The 16,466-nt window shown below is 37.0% G+C and overlaps 2 protein-coding genes across 14 annotated transcripts; one reads left to right on the top strand and one right to left on the bottom strand.

Moving 5' to 3' along the window:
• Window positions 1-434: 434 nt before the first annotated feature.
• LOC111259348 (uncharacterized) lies at window positions 435-4,803 on the bottom strand. Of its 10 annotated transcripts, none has more exons than XR_002679592.2 (3): window positions 4,465-4,803; window positions 983-1,079; window positions 435-515 (listed from the first exon to the last, which is right to left on the bottom strand). XR_002679592.2 is itself a non-coding variant. In XM_022831303.2 (2 exons), exon 1 carries the CDS (start codon window positions 4,197-4,199, stop codon window positions 3,375-3,377), a length of 825 nt encoding a protein of 274 aa, XP_022687038.1. In that variant the 5' UTR covers window positions 4,200-4,741; the 3' UTR covers window positions 435-515; window positions 3,355-3,374. The 10 variants fall into 10 exon arrangements, 2 of the variants coding, with proteins under 2 accessions (XP_022687038.1, XP_022687039.1); XR_002679591.2 differs by having other exon boundaries at window positions 3,355-4,741; XR_015310553.1 differs by having other exon boundaries at window positions 956-1,079; window positions 3,214-4,740.
• Window positions 4,804-5,242: 439 nt separating this feature from the next.
• On the top strand, window positions 5,243-15,600 carry Ugalt (UDP-galactose transporter). Of its 4 annotated transcripts, none has more exons than XM_022831299.2 (6): window positions 5,243-5,434; window positions 6,560-6,645; window positions 10,893-11,140; window positions 11,577-11,889; window positions 12,472-12,713; window positions 13,178-15,600. In XM_022831299.2, the coding sequence occupies exons 2-6, from the start codon at window positions 6,582-6,584 to the stop codon at window positions 13,325-13,327; spliced, it is 1,017 nt and encodes a 338-aa protein (XP_022687034.1). In that variant the 5' UTR covers window positions 5,243-5,434; window positions 6,560-6,581; the 3' UTR covers window positions 13,328-15,600. The 4 variants fall into 4 exon arrangements, with proteins under 4 accessions (XP_022687034.1, XP_022687033.1, XP_022687032.1 ...); XM_022831298.2 differs by having other exon boundaries at window positions 5,244-5,434; window positions 6,482-6,645; XM_022831297.2 differs by having other exon boundaries at window positions 5,244-5,802; window positions 6,482-6,645.
• Window positions 15,601-16,466: the final 866 nt, after the last annotated feature.

The raw sequence follows: 16,466 nt of genomic DNA, 5'->3' as shown, positions 1-16,466 counted from the left end.
CGATACCAGGCTTGTCCACGACATAGGTATATATATAATCATGTAATGTAATATGCATATATGTTTTAAAATCATGTTTATGGTCCTAATAGTTATAGATTGTATACTTACGCAAACCGCATAAAATAAGGCCACCTAATGGACGTCTCGTTGAGGAAACCAACGCGGATCCTTACTTCAAACCCCGTCATCGGCATATACTATTATGTAACTAAATGAATGATGTTTTTATGTCAATTAAAGGTATACTAACTTTTTTTAGACCACCGTGCATTATCTGTGAACAACAGCCAATACCCCGAAACGCATTGGTTAATGTATGCCCACCCTATAGCGCTAAACGTGTTCTGCTGTAATTAATAATGATCGATACTGAAATATGTTGCTTCCCCGATCAACAGCTATCTTAGTCAATTTCAAGAACTGCACAACACTTCTGTTACAGCAAGAGATTGGGAAGACGGTTTTTTATTGCATCTGAATTAGCTATTACAAGGCTCTCTCCGACAGTTTCCCTGAAATGGAAATTAGTAGAAAAAAATAAGTAAAAACCTAATGTAAAAAATAGGTAGAATAAATAACCACCTAGCAAGCATCATTGTGCCGTATTAGGTTAAAGATTACACTTATTCATTAGGAACTAAATTAGATAGAAAAATTTTCTTTCACAGGCGTTAGTGTCGTTCGTGGCTGATCTTCATATTTTTACTAGTTACACCGATCGGGTCACGTGTGATCATTCTGTCATGTAATAGCAAATGATAAAATTTATATTAGAGCAGAAACATGTATTTCTATATATATACACAGTGGAACATTTAAAACTGAACAATTTTTGGCGGACTGTTTGTAAGGACGGGTACGTAGTTATCAGTTATTTTTTGTATCAAAAGAAAGCCAGTTTTCAAAAATAAAACAAAAAACTCAAAATAGCGAAAAACAACAGGTTATTTACGGAATTTGAGCAGTGATCAGCTATTACCCCATCTTTTCGTCCTGGGCGAACCTTTATCGAAACTGACAACTTTTTTTCTGCTCTTAATTGGCGGTTTAGGTTACTGTTAATTTTTATGCAGTTTCTGAAAATCATGAAACAAATCAAAAGGTTCTGTTTAAAGAGCTTGAAAATTCATCGCAAAATCTCAAAAATCAATTTTTAGTATACCTAAGTGTTCCATACAGAAATTAACGGCTATTTTGGAGAGGAAAATATTATTTGGGTCGCCTGAATACGCTTCAGCAATTAGCTTTACTAAGCCTTATTCCACCCTTTAGACTTTTTGGCAGCATTGAGCTCTCGCTATCTTGTAACTTTTGATTTGCATCCAGCCCGAAATTAAATACACCTGAAATCTTTTTATGTAGTGTATTTGAAGTTTGGTTACCATGAACAGTGGTTATCTTAAATAAACATAACAAATAAGAATGACACTTCTAGCACAGGCAGAAAAAGTTGTTAAAACATCTGCTTTTGTCTACATGCAGTTTTAAAACAACTCATAACGTCCAGACCTAGATATTTTGCCCTGAATACCCACATTATTTCCTCCCTTTAGTCGCTTTGTATCAGTCATTATTTCAGTTCGAACACTTAAACGATTTCTTCTTCGTGACAAAGTTCCGACTGGGCCCTTTTTTTAACTTGCTTGTTTTGTGTTTTTGCTTTAAAGGATAAGATCTTGCAGGCGTTTGACCCTCCTTTTTTGTTATATGTATATAACTGTTCTATATGTAGTGTTCTCTACCATGATTTTATTAACGCGTGTTTTTTTCTTGGCATAAACCAAATGTTTTTAAAGCAAAAACTTAGTTCAGCGTCAACTGAACATAGGTACAGATCACGGCGTAATAAGTTAATACATGATACAACTCGATTTTCATCCACAAACGTACTTGTTTCGACATCCCGGCGGTACACAGTGACATACCATAACAATGAATAAAATGCAAAGTTTAGGTCAGTTGAAGAAAATACAACAAGTATATCGAGCATTTGTCGGAAATCTAATAAATTTTGTAGGGATAATTAGGCAAACCATACACACAACCGCTTTTCTACAGCTGCTGGAAGGCATCCCACACATATGGTTAAATAGACCTTAATCCTTGTCGACTAATATCTCATGCTTTGGGTATTATTAATCTTGGCATAGTAGTCACCAAGAAATCGAGCCAACGTTATAAACATGAAACAAAACAGAGTCTTAAGATTCATGGGTGGCTTGGAGATTAAAAGTAACCAAAAACTTCTCTGGCCGGAAAAAGAGATGCACAGAGAACTTAGGTTTAATACGATCGATTTTAAATTCAATGATTTTGGTTTAATAATAAAATTATTAAATGACATTCTCAAATAAACTTAACGAATCTTGTGTGAACATCGATTACTCCCACTTTTCGATTAAGTAATGCTTCACTATTCGCTCGACCGTCATCAACTCAGTGTTTTCCTCAGTACTGGTATCTCGTACAGCATGCTGTGAGTGCCATCGGCTTTTGAATACATATGCAACATTTAGTTGTTTTTAATGGTCGATCCGTATTTGTCGATACACGTGAGAAACGCTAGGCCCTTTGGTCGTATTTCAAATTTCAGTTTTTTTTTCTTTAAAATTACCAGCTATATAATCTACTTATATCTAGTAGTGAGTTAGCCATATTTTTCCAACTTCACATTAGGTTTTGCAGAGTATAGATATCTACTGTTTCCGTTCATTCTACCTGCTCTTCCGCTAATTTATCTGCCTTTTAATCCACAACAACCAGTAATATTGTTTCACTGATATTAGTAAACATGCGGCATTAAGGAAGGAAATAAGGTGCAGTAAAAAAAGATCCATTGTCTATTAAAAGACGCATTTAGCAATAGCCATATGCTACGTCTAATAAAAGATTACCGAAATACAAAACGGCTTCCTTGATTGTTTTTGTTCGTCTTAAATAAAAGTTTGAGGCCTGTACAATCTTCTGATTACAATGGGCTAGTCTAGTAATCTAGCAATCTACAATTAAGCACATTAGTTTCGTATGGCTAAATTGCCGCAAAAGCACGGGATATTAATCATTCAAGTACAATTCAAATAATATCTATTGAAATATACTGACGCACGCAACATGCTATAGTTTACAACATTCGATGAGATATTTACGCCATTATTTCAGTGCCCTTCATATATATTAAAATTATACTAATCTTAATTGTAAGAAACTCACCATTTTACAGTAAACAATTATGAATATGTTAAACGATAAACGATAGTAGTGCACAGTCATTTCTTTAATGTTATTATTTTCAGAAATCATACCTTAACACTTGTGAGATTTATAAATATCTATTTACTGGTTTTTTCTTACTACAATACAGATCCAGTTTTCTATTTCATGCATGGAATACTTGATTCGATGGGGCAGTCAATAATCTTCCCAAAAATAGTGTTTTTCGCATTTTCATCACCAATCGTCTGAGCATATTCATAAATTAAATCATTAAGCAACGGCCACTTATCGCAAGCGAGCCTCAACCTCATCAAGAATGCCTCACCGCCATAGTTCAGAACGAGCAGAAATTTCAATAACTGTGGATACACAGGAATTAGGTAGGCCCACGTCTCGTCATGAGTCCGCTCTAACAGACACTCGGCAAGCACGACCGCTTGGCGATCACTTATTGGCTTGGCATAACGAGTTAGACTGACGAAAAAATCGTGCGGCGGCGTCAATCCCGCTTTGATATATCGATTCAGTACAATCAATAGAATATCTCCTTTAACGGACCGCTTCACTATTGCGGGTGTTGTCGGCGAGCAGATAACAACTGAAGCCGCTTTTAACGTATTGGCTTCGATGAAGCTTTTGTTCTTTTTGGAGTAGCCAACACGCTTGACATAAAGTCTCTTCCAGAAAATGTACACTTTAAGATCCTGAATCTCATGCTGCTTCGCCGCAGGCTGAGTAAACGTCACTCTAGATAGAAGACTCAGGCAAGGCTCGATATGTTCCGGGTCCCCTGCATCAAGGCACTGTGTTAAATCATCGATAAAGTTCGATGGCAATTTTATCTCCATGGAGGCATGATCGGCTGACATTAACAATCGAACGGACTGTTTACGAAGTCGCTCGAGGAGTGGCTGTCGGTGAAACGTGCCCATTGGGTCTCGCACAAAATTTTGACTTCTCCGATTATTTGTATATTCCTCCATAGATCACACATATGTGTTGACAGCCGCTTCGAATTGATAACAGCATAAGATCACCATGCTTGTTATTGCAATTATCAGTGCCTCAACGAAAGTTTATATATGTTTTTTACTTAGAACATTGTTGTCTCGTTTAGTAATACATTTATAGAAGCACACCCATTCTACTTTCATAGGTCTATTTAAGTCTTGCGTTAAAAACGTTTTCCACAAGTGACATATTCTTGTTCGATTTAGGTAAGTGGGTACTTTGGTACCTGAGACTCACATAAAAACGATCGAAACTCTTGGTGGTCCTTATGCTCTCAAAGAGATTCAGCCTCAGCCTACACTTTCGTTGAATGTTAATCACAGACTGCAATTATGCATTATACACGACCTTCATTACGGACAATGGAATTTCTTGGAAGTGTTTCACTGGATGATATAGAAAATATACAAATAACTATTTACTTATTGAGTTAAATGACCATCATCACATGTTTCAGAAAAAATCCACAGCTAACGGCTGCGTAGCTGCCCACATTTAACGCGGGCTAACTGAGTGAAATCTCTCTGAGTCGCGTTAGATTGCCCTCTCCACTTTCCCCCGTTCATGGATGTTGTTGATTCGACTTTGACCAGGCCTTCCTTCTGCTCTATCCGAAGTAATACTACACTTTACGGGTTTTTGACGGAAAGAATAGAAACATATGAAGTTTCTCTCGAGCAAATTCTAAGTTCAGTCATGATGGATTATCACCATTCATGGATGAAAGCATCTCATATGAAGGCAGTTTCTAGTAATGAATTTGTCTCGAGTCCGACACAGCGGATGGCAATCCTAGGCCAAAACTATCATTTAAGCAGCCTCCATTACATCTATGCGCGCAATGAACATCACTGCTCTACAGTGTCACAAGCCATTTTCATTTCCAAATTCCGTTCTTTAACCTATACCAACTTGCTAATGGACGGATCTACGTTGCTCGATCGCAGCACATGTTGCCCGTCTACCAGCTGTTTTGACAAGTGACTCATTGCATCGATCGCCCTTAGTAGCTAACGTCTGCTGTTCTGTTTATGTCTGCGTGTTCGTAGAATTGGAAAGCCCTTTATCGAGGACAGTGAACAGGTCCGTTATTGATGACTGTCGACAGCCAAAAGACGGGCAGAACGACACAAACTGGAGGAAGAAGCCGCCTGTTAGATAATTCGTGGGGAAATCGTCGAGGATAACAACCGTTAGGCACACACAAGTAATAAATGTCTCCGCTGATGGCGGTCGATCATCGAGCAATTTCAAAGAATCATTAATGTATCATCTGAGTTTAAGAAGTTTGTTTCCCCTAACCACACCACGATACTGCGGCCACATAAAAAGTTCTCTGGCTGCGAAGTACCTATCTTTAACTGTGTGGCATTATTAGTTCATGACAGAAGACTGAATAATCAAACATAGTAACATTTGATATTCGTATGTATTCTTATTTGTAGAGGGTTGTTTTATTGCAAACGTTAGGTTGAATTCAAACTCGAAAGAGCAATGTATCAAAGAAGATTGTAGCCTTTACTTGGAGTGACCGGTTTATGACCGAGTGTGCCTTTCTTGAGTGAATGTCTATCAGTGAGTACCTGCCTCATTCGAACGTTCAGAAATCATAGGACAGCGTGTTTTTTTTTTAGTTTATGAAGAAGCCTTTTCTGTGCTTAACGGGTCCTGTTTCCATGATATATCGACGCAGTGAATTCCAATGCGGTCAGGTTTCGTTCCGCCACTAAAAACAAATATTCTACGAAAAATTGCTGATCCTATGGAACAAACTCGAAAGAGATCGTCCAGCCTTTAGCAATTCTGTAAAAAAAAACTAGAGTATCCATGCGTGCATCTAATACGAAAATCAACGAATGTAAAACAAGAAAAATACGTTTCTTCAAAACCCGGCCTTGTAACATGAAATAGGAAAAAAATTCGCAACACGCCGACACGACACCATCGTAGTAGTAAATTCAATAAATTATTAAATAAACATTGTAACATTCGAATGGCAGTCAGCAGAAGTTCCTATATTTTCCCTCTTCCGCATACATGCTAAAAGAAAGAAAAGCATTACCTTAACATTCGGATCACACCCCTACGATTATGCCCATCTGTTGTTGTTAAGTAAATAACGGCCATATAAAGCTCAGCTAGCGGCACAGCAGATATTTAGATGCTGCAGGAAAGTAGTCGCCCTTGAAAAGGTTTTTGAAAAACTTTCTGAGTGCGTGTGTGTGCATTTTCGGGTGGTACCTTTAAATATCAGTTACCGTGCTTGTATGCCTGCATCCGACTGACGACGCAAAACTTACTCGACAATTAGTTACGTAAATTTTCCGAACAGCTAGGATCTGCTAAACCTATAAATGGATAAAAAGGAGAGCCGCTTGCTCGTCCCAGACATACATGTCGCCGAACAAATTCGTTCAGGTAGGTGAAGCACACGAAATGCTTTGCTTATATTCTATCGTAGGTCAGCAGTTTAGTAGTAAAAAGTATGATCATTCTGTATTCTAGGGTATTCGGTTGTTTGATTTGCCCATTAGTAAAATTCAATTCTAACACAAGGTAATTCTTTTAAAGTAGCATAACATGGATAATAATAACTCAAAGCAATAAAAGACCACTGTCCACAGGAGTTTATTGATTAAGCTACCAATCAAATAATTATCCTTTCAACGGAAGGATAATTAATGATAATTAATAATTAATCAACGATTAATCATTAGTATCATAAGTGATTTGAAAGTCAGTTGCATATACCATTGCCACCTAGACCGCTAAAAATTCCCTTTAACTAAAATGTTATATCGTCGTAAAACGTTGGAAGGCAGATAATTTCTTTAAGTTATTATATCATATACTTAATCTTATCATTCATTTATAGTCTATATTTGTGCTGACATAGATATACAATCCCACATTGGTTAAGGCACGTTAAAATCGCGCTTTGGTCCAGCAATATCGAAATGAAGAATTGGGTCGGTGCAAACCATTGTGTGCAAACCAAGGTCGAATTATAGATTTATTCTCATCAATAAATTGGAACGGGCGGTTGTACTCAAACATTTAGGACCACTAGTCATTTACTAGAAAAAGTCGTCTTTGAAATTGCCACTAGAACTACTATACTCATGATATCGTTATACCAACTACAACAGAACTGTGGTCGCTATTCGTCTATGACGTTTAGCTGTAAACAGTAAATGCACAGTCTGTAGCACGTGACGTAGCCGCTAGTTACTTAGTGTATTTAGTTGGTGAGAACATGTCTCCATAGCCAAATCAGTCTTTTATATTACGCCTATTGTGCAGCAACCAAGGTACAAGATGCATTGCGTCAGTCATGTGACAGACACGCAGCTAAGAGCTACAATAGCATGTTGGCGGATATGCCGAATCTGCAAGAACGGCGCCTACCTTAAAACCTTACGTTTAGTGTAACTTTAACCAATTCTCGAATGTGTCGACTGTGCAGAAGTGACAGAATAATGGCCAAGTATCATAGAAATATCTCTTCGTCTTTGGAAGCTAGTTCATTCAGACATTGGAATGACCATTGCAGCAACGTAGTCAACAGCAGCAGATAACGTGTCTAGTTTGGACGTATTTTTAGATCAACATATACCTGTTGAAGTTACTATTGTGTCAATAATGAGTCGCTACATGATCCGGTGTCATTTTTCGGTATTTGTCATTCGGTTTCAACATTGAAAGTAGGGTTGAATCGGTGTGTAACGACCAATGATAAGCAGATGGGCGGTTTTCAAACGAAGAATTTTATTACACTTCGTCTTTAATTACCACTTTAATTAATTAAGTTTCGCACCCACATATGTTATAATGTTCAAATTCAACCAGACTATTGATAATTCGGTGAAGACTGGGGTGCCCGCCTAACTATGTGTAGTTCCGACAAGTGCAAGAATCAGTTGATTGCATTAGCGGTTCAAAGTGATCACATCTAAATGCGTGTCCAGTCTTTTTGGATCAACCAATAAATTATGTGTCCATTATGAATACTTCCATGTACGTGTTCGTAGTATGATTAATAAAGTGTTTGCTCAACGTTAATTTAATTTATAGATGCATAAAGGCTTCAAAGACACTTGTAGAGAATCGCTTGTACCTGCAAAAGTAAGCTTTCAATCTGTCCAAAAAGCCTGATTGGTAGCTATCGTCTATTTAGTTGCAAGAACAAATAACATTTTTGCAGAGGGTTTAGTTAGTTCACCACAATTTCTCAACTAATATAACCAACATTATAAGAACGACGAGAAATGGAATGGTCACAGGGTTATTGCTTGACCGATTTAATTGCTTTTTTTAAGTCTGAGTAAACCAGATGCAAGAATGAACCGTAAGCTTGAAACTGAATCTACTAACGAAGCGAGCATTGAAATTTCGTTTCCTTTAGGTGCTGAAATATAAACTAATAAGTAAAATAATAAAACTAAGATCTTCAGGGATCTCTAAAAAGCTGAACAACCTTGTTCAGTTTTGTAGAGAAGACGCAATTTAGCTAGCGTAAAATAAGGTACCGGCCCAAAAAAAGTCGATGGGTTTACCTTTTGTTTAGCACATTTCGTGAATCAGCAAAATGTAGAATAAATGTGAGCAGAAAAGGCGTAGTGTTACTCTAAATCGACGTGCCGCAAAAGCGGTTTTCAAGATTTGTGACAGAACTTATGTTGTTTACATACGGGCATGACGTCGAAGCTAAACGAAGTTGAGATAAGCACAAATTAAGAGAACAGGTGTCCTCGACTCTCTCTTAGACACATTAAAAGGATTGAAAATAACATGTCGACTCGATCACGATAGTGCGCTTTAACAACTTGTTAGAGGACTGCTCCGTGATTAGATTTTGCACTCGTTTATGAGAATAGGAAATACTTTAAAACATCTAAATTGTCGACGTAGCGGAGTATTCGAATTTTGTGATGACTACGCTTAAACTTTACACTTATTCTAAATCTATTCAAAAAAAAATTTTGAATGCTTTAATTTTCTATACCTTACCGAAACTCAGTAACACAATCAACTACAAAAGAAAAAAAAATATATATATATATATATATCGATACACGAATAAATTCTTTTTTTTTTTACTTTATTTTTTAAAATAATGCTAAGACTTTATTCGGCATAGAAATTGCCATTATGATCGATTGATCTACGTTATCGTTTGTATCACGAACACTGCAGTCTTTTTCTGTGAACTTCTCAGATTTTTGACTCAGAATAGTTGTAAACGATTTTTCTGCCTTCCTCATCTTCAAAAAATGTTTTTTGACTAACGCATTTCGCATGCACCACAAATAATAATCAGGAAGCGAGTTTGATGCATAAGTTCGCGTAGGACAGAACTTCTCGACCGCAGTTGTAAGATAATCTCTCATACACTCAAAGAGCTGTTTGAGGATGAGTGTTGTGATGCAGTAAAATCACCTTGTAAGTTCCTTGGTGGGTGAAGGACTTTCTGTTCCGATAGTGGAGGTTGCGGTAACTGGTATCATGAGCCTCCTCTGCTTAAATTTCGTATTTCCGTTCGGGCATGCGCACGTAAGTTTCTTATCGAAGGTAATTCTCGGTGAGGATTTTGCGGGTAAGTTACAAATCTGGTAACCTGAGAGCCTTCCCAAAAACGAGAAAGGGCAAACAAGCGCGAATGAGAATGGAACCAAATTGCGGATAATACAGGATTTGAGAATTTGCACATGACATCGAGAGCAAATGCAACTAATAACGTTGCCCGCATTGTAGGGAAGAACGGTATAAAGATTAGGTACTTTGTATCAATGATGTTGGTCGCAAAATATTAATAGTGTCTGTGATAGTTTAGGGACAACGTGCCTGCCTACTGGACATGGATTTTTACAGGATATTAACATTCTTTGTATCTTTTTTTTGTGCTAGAGTCTATTGCTAGAGAGGTTTTGGAAAATTGACTTTTCGTTACCAGCAACAATTCGAACTACAATTCACATTTTCATTAATTGACATGATAGATTAAGAAGCACCCAGCAGGGTCGTACCTGTTAATTCCGTTTATGCAAAACCCATTTTCCTATTTTCTGTATCTGTTGTATTGTGCGCGAGTTAGGTGTTGAATCACGCCTTCAAACTGGTCAATAAGTTCTTTCGCAACTTGAACGAAATTGTTTTGTTTAACCATGTCTGTAGTTCTTAATTTTAATACATCGCAGAGCGTCAAAAGCGTTGATGATAATCCTGAGAAAACTTTCTCACGTCTTACCAGTCACACACGCATTCAACTATCTCCCAGAGCTAAATTCATTAATTGAATCGCCTAAGAAGTACTTTTTGTGTAATGTATTTGAAAACTGAGCGGCATGCATTGCCTCAAGCGACGACTTCGGAATTGAGGATGTTTTTTTTTGGCCACTAGATACTACCAGAACATAGCCCAAATATCCGAAAACACTTGAAACGATGCCAGGGCACGAAACCGATCAAACTTCGTAGTAGTATCCTCCCCAACATGCGAACACTGTAACTGGCAAAGTTTTGGCTCAAAACTTTATTCTACACTTAGTGTATTTCTTGTGAAAAGTCTTTCGATTATGCTTACATTAGCAGTTACAATAGCTTTCAATTAAACCTATTTTACTTTATTTCTGTTTTTCATGTTTTTACACGTTTTCTATTTTTAGGCACCCAGAACACACTCAAGTACGTGTCACTTGTAACACTGACAGTGCAGAACGCAGCGCTCAACTTGGCGATGCGAAGTTCGCGGACACAAAAGGAGCTTTTCATCGCTTCAACAGCGGTCGTAACGGCTGAAGTCATAAAACTTGTGACCTGTTTGGGCATCATTCGCTTCGAGGAGGGTTCGTGGTCAAGAACTGTCGGCACAACTCACAAGACAGTATTTGTAAATTTTTGGGATACTCTCAAGGTAAAGTCGTATAATTTTTATAATTTATTGTTATTAGCAAATACAGTTCAAATTACCATCGTCTGGTCTACATCGAATAATATTCTTCAATTATCGTTAAAAGTTTCATTATTTTGCTTTTGCTATTATGACTTCAAATTATTCATTTACTAGAATATGTCCATAGCATAACACTTAATATTTTTGTTGCTTTGTGCACATAAGGATATGTATAACATGAGGTATCTACATGAGCTAACTGTACAACAAAGGTTTTCCAGGTATGAACAGACTGACTTATATAGAGAATATTCATTATAATAAAAAGCTAATTAATCAAATCAACCGTGGTACATCACATTAGTTTAATTATTCTATTTAAATTTAACCACATGTTAACAAGACGGAGAAAAGGAGATTCATTCGAAATCACCGCATTGTTATCCTTTTTGTACAGGTGGCCATACCTTCGTTTGTCTATACGATACAAAATAACCTTCTCTACGTTGGAGCTACTCATCTGGACGCTGCCACCTGCCAGGTCACGTATCAATTGAAGATTCTCACGACAGCATTGTTTTCGATCGCGTTGTTACGGAAAAAAATCTCGGCGGTTCAGTGGGTATCATTGCTTATGCTATTCGTTGGGGTCGCCCTTGTACAGCTTGCGCAGTTGGACAAACCGTCGATCAATTCGGCCGGCAGGGAACAGAATCCGTGGTTAGGCTTCATGGCAATCTTCATGGCCTGCGCTTTAAGCGGTTTTGCCGGTTAGTTCAGCCTTGTGTCGGTGGAATTTTGTTGTTAAATTTTACGACATGTGTCGCACGGGTTTTGATGGGCTTATAGCTGCAATATGTTTATTATGAGCAGACGATGTATAGAACAGACGGGACGGAAGAACAAACAGAAAGTAATGTGGTCGGCAGTCATGCCTGATTTAGGCCAATGCGTATCACAGGTTGTCCAAAATGGGCCATCGCTGTGCGACTCGATTAGCCGGTCGATTAAAGCATTCAATGTGATAAGGTGCAGAAAGCGAAAAAGGAATTGCTTTAATAAGTTAACTTAAAAAGAAAGTTGGATTATTTTCAGTTAGGTAGAAAGCTGATGTGCTACATGAAACTTTGTTTAAAAAATGTGGTACACAGTTTATACAATAACTAAGCTAAAAACATTGTGCACTCACAATAAGTGTGCACTCACAAGTGTGCAAGACAACAAGAAAGTATTGTGCACTCTCAATAAATACCTAGTAAGCTTGCCGAATAAAAGTTGAAATGAAATCATAGTACTAATCGGATCAATGCTATAACGTCTCATCTGGGTGTTTTGTTGTTACTTTTTTACAGGCGTATACTTCGAGAAAATCCTAAAAGGCGCAGATATCTCGGTGTGGATGCGTAACGTGCAACTATCTGTCGTCGCTATTCCTATCGGTTTGCTAACTACGTTCTCGTACGATCTGGCGGAAGTGACAGCAAAGGGCTTCTTCCATGGCTATAACGCTATTGTTTGGTCGGTGATTTTACTTCAGGCCCTTGGGGGTCTATTAGTAGCTATGGTGGTGCGATATTCCGACAACATTCTCAAGGTTTGGTTTCCAGTAGATTTGCTTATTAGTCTTAGGTGTCTCTATATATAAGCCAGTATCACACTTAACATAATAGTCACGTACGTTGTATTTGCGAAATTTCCAGTTTTTCGCTTTTACGGTTCTATGACGAGAACAGTTGATTCTAAATTGAAATCTTTTTATTCGTTTTACAGCACCGAGTTGGCAGATTTTCAATAACATATAATTATTTCCCTATCTCGCGATATGTAACAACAAAACATTATAGCCGAACAAACGTACATTGATCCTAATACCTACTGAAATAAGAATTTTGTGACGTGCAGTGTCCCCCTCACAGTGTCTTTAGAGACGCAAGCTGATCGGTACTGTATGATAATAATAATATCAAGACACGAACCGTACTGCACATGTAGTTGTTTTATTTGTCGACCACGAACTAAGTTTTTCCTGTTTAATAATTACGTTTGTATCGGTTGCAGGGCTTCTCGACGTCATTGGCAATCATCTTATCATGCATTGTTTCAATTTACGCGTTCGGTTTTGTCCTCACCGTCAATTTTTGCGTCGGCACATTGTTTGTCATCTCATCTGTATTTCTATATTCGAGCAAGATTCAGATCAAAAGCTGAAACACGAAGAACTTCACTTTACGAAACCTAAAAAACGAAATACTCGTTGTTGGTGTAGTTTTACTTACTCGAAATAATTAGATACTTAAGAAGAGCTAAACGTTTTCTAATAGGAGAAATTCTTCTTCCGCTTTCGATCTGATAGGGGTTAGATTTAATCTTTATTCAAATCACTTACGGCGATAACCGAGGTACAGTTTTGTCCAAAGTTTCGAACCTTGTCTGATCTAAAACTGTTAAACTATTCCTTAGATGCTTACATAGGAAGATGTGTTATTACTAGAACGAGAGAGGACAAATATATATATATATTATATAATATATATATGCAATATATACATATATATGTATATATTGCAAATTTATATCATAAAGGTACCGAGTTGGCGAATGCGTAATATGTAATACGAAATTTCATTAAGGGTATGGAATGTAGGAAATATATTCACAAAAACGGTAGATCGCTTTGCCAGTAATAGTATGCACCTCACGAAGCAGGTTAAAACGTCATGCCAAACGGTGCAAATATGCGATTGTTCGAATCAAATGTTAATCCCTGTATGCAGGTCCAGCCGTGGCAGAGTATTATTGTAGTCAAGCTCCTCGTAGGAGAATAAAGTGCGAGAAGGAGCCAACGTTCTTTTACTTCATTATGATCATTGCGGCTGTGGTAACTGCCTGCCGAAGACGACGTATTTGCCCATCATAACGGTTATTATAGGGCTAGAACGCGGCATGATTTTATCTATTTGTTTGGTCATTAAATAGTATTTGTCGAGAACCATCAGGCAACAGTCCGATCGAGGTCTTAACGATAGCCTATCTTATAGCAGAAAAAAGTACTAGATAACAAAAAACAACCTATCGAAAAATTATTTTTTGGGGTGTAACGTCGTAACTATCATATCCGAAATTAAGGTTTTACATTAGAACCTTGTTGAATCAATTCAGTTTGATAAAATGGTCACGTCTAGTCACCAATCAATACGGATTTTGCCATGGGTTGTTTGGTGTTATAAAATAATTCTGATTGCTTTTTTGATTATATAATCCCACCGCAATGAGAGCAGATGATACATGTAGGAAGCACAAATTATTGAGATATATGCAGTGGATAATAAAATGTGCAAGTTGTTTTTCTCGACAACAGCCAATCTGTAGTAGAGTGTGCACTGCTTGGTCAAACGACTCGTGCAATAACTGCGAAAAATCTACTCAGAGTTAATAATATAACGCCGCACTGAATATTAACCAACTCGCTTTGAAAGTTGTGAGGCAGGTTTTGACCGCCGCATCATAATGTGATACAATTGATCCAAGTAAATAATGAACTTATATATAATAGTAAAAGTGCATGGTTATTGAATTTGCTATTTGTTTCAAGTAACCCCTCTAAGTAGCCAAGAAAAAAAATTATTGAATCATATACAAAGGATACGTAAAGGATACGGTTCAAGATATATATATATATATATATATACCTTTGGAAAGCGTTTATAAGATAACTTTCATTCTCAAGTTTATTTTGTTTTATTCCCATCGGTCTATACTTGGAAGTCTTTGCCAAAAGCCTTAGAGAGTTAATTTCGAGTGCCTGAGACTATCTTAGCTGAATTCGGAACGTTTATTGTGTGTATACGTTGAACGTGGAAAAAAACTAGCATATGTATGAATTTAGTTTTTTTATAATAAATTATGGTGACAAGTGTGAGTGTTGCTACGTTTGTTGGGACACGGCATAATAATATGCTTGAATTATTGCTCCAAAAATCTGTAACTGTAATAAAAACAGCATTGAGAAACGTAATAGCAACTTCCTGACACTGAAAGCATTGAAATATACGTTTTTTTTTAATTAGAATTCAATAACAGGGTGCATAAATATGATCATTGAGCGTAGGTTATTGCACATTGATATGATGTTTAGTAAGACGTAGATTCGATATGAGCAAATGATGGTATAATGGGTAACTAGTTAAAATCATCGATTGATGTCTGTACAGTGCAGTAATACTCTCTATGTTTTTACATTTTGTGTATTGCTGTTTGCTTACATTGGTTTATGCTTCCGTCATTATTCTAATAGTAAATCATATTAGCGGTCAATACAGAGCAACATCGTTGATATTGACAAACAAATAACTAAAAGTTTAGAGAAGCAATATTAGTGCAATATCGTTATGTATTTTATCTAGAAAACAGCAGCAGGAAATCCCCCAATATATATGTAACCACAAAAATAAACTGTGACACATTTTTATGAAGCAGCGTAAGCATACTTGAATTCTTCTGTACTTTTAAAGATTAATCTTCAAGTAAGTTGAAGCTCATTTTAAATTTAAAAAAAAAAGAACGCGTGATCTAAGGTTAATTCATTCAAGCCGCAGGCGAAGATTGGTCGCTGCTGTAACTGCTGCGATTTTCATTCTGTAGTATCCTTCTGTACCATAGATCCCTGCATGAAATGAGCCGTAGAGTGGAAAACTAATGTAGGAGTAGCCTTGAAGGTAAACATAATTTTAGTAATCTATTTTTTGTACAGATATGAGAATGTAATTTGACGATATGACGAAAATGATGACGATAACGAGAACATGTACGAAACTTACATGATCTGACGGACAAAGTGGATGATCGTGGACAAACTGGTAGGCCTGGGCGTCGATGTTAAGATGTACTAGATTTTCGATGATAACGTAATTAGGTATTGATTCAGAGCAATGTGTTGCTAATAATTCATATAGGATACATATAACCGGGTGAGGTAATGTTCATACAATAAATATTCTCTCAGTGTATATCAAAAATGTGCAGAATGCATTTTTATATATGCATCTATATATCAGTGTATATGTAAAATGTGCGAAAATTAACGAATATAATAAGAAAGTTTTTGGTTGATTTAGTGCTTTAATGAGAAATGCTTGTGGTGTACACTTTCTCCATAGATTCCTCGTACAGCACAGCTATCATGTTTTGAATATAATCATTGTACTGCTAGACTAATGTTGTATGAAGTTGGCCTTTTGGAAGTCAACAATTATGAACAAGGCTTTGCAGGGAACCGCTGTAACGAACTATTAGGTGCCGATTCGCTTTAAGAGAGTAGTCATAGCAAGAACGGAAAAGTTTCTAGGGT

The sequence above is a fragment of the Varroa jacobsoni genome, unplaced genomic scaffold, assembly GCF_002532875.2.
Source record: "Varroa jacobsoni isolate VJ856 unplaced genomic scaffold, vjacob_1.0 scaffold_322, whole genome shotgun sequence".
Taxonomy (NCBI): Eukaryota; Metazoa; Arthropoda; class Arachnida; order Mesostigmata; family Varroidae; genus Varroa; species Varroa jacobsoni.
This window is presented reverse-complemented; position numbering and strand designations above follow the sequence as displayed.

What these genes read in the sequence shown, in the direction of transcription:
- Ugalt (XM_022831299.2), top strand. Translation starts at nt 6,582, where the DNA reads ATGGATAAAAAGGAGAGCCGCTTGCTCGTCCCAGACATACATGTCGCC. An exon ending in CGCTTTAAGCGGTTTTGCCG is followed by an intron (nt 11,890 to 12,471) that starts GTTAGTTCAGCC and finishes ACTTTTTTACAG; the next exon opens with GCGTATACTTCGAGAAAATC. An exon ending in ATTCCGACAACATTCTCAAG is followed by an intron (nt 12,714 to 13,177) that starts GTTTGGTTTCCA and finishes TATCGGTTGCAG; the next exon opens with GGCTTCTCGACGTCATTGGC.
- LOC111259348 (XM_022831303.2), bottom strand. Translation starts at nt 4,199, where the DNA reads ATGGAGGAATATACAAATAATCGGAGAAGTCAAAATTTTGTGCGAGAC.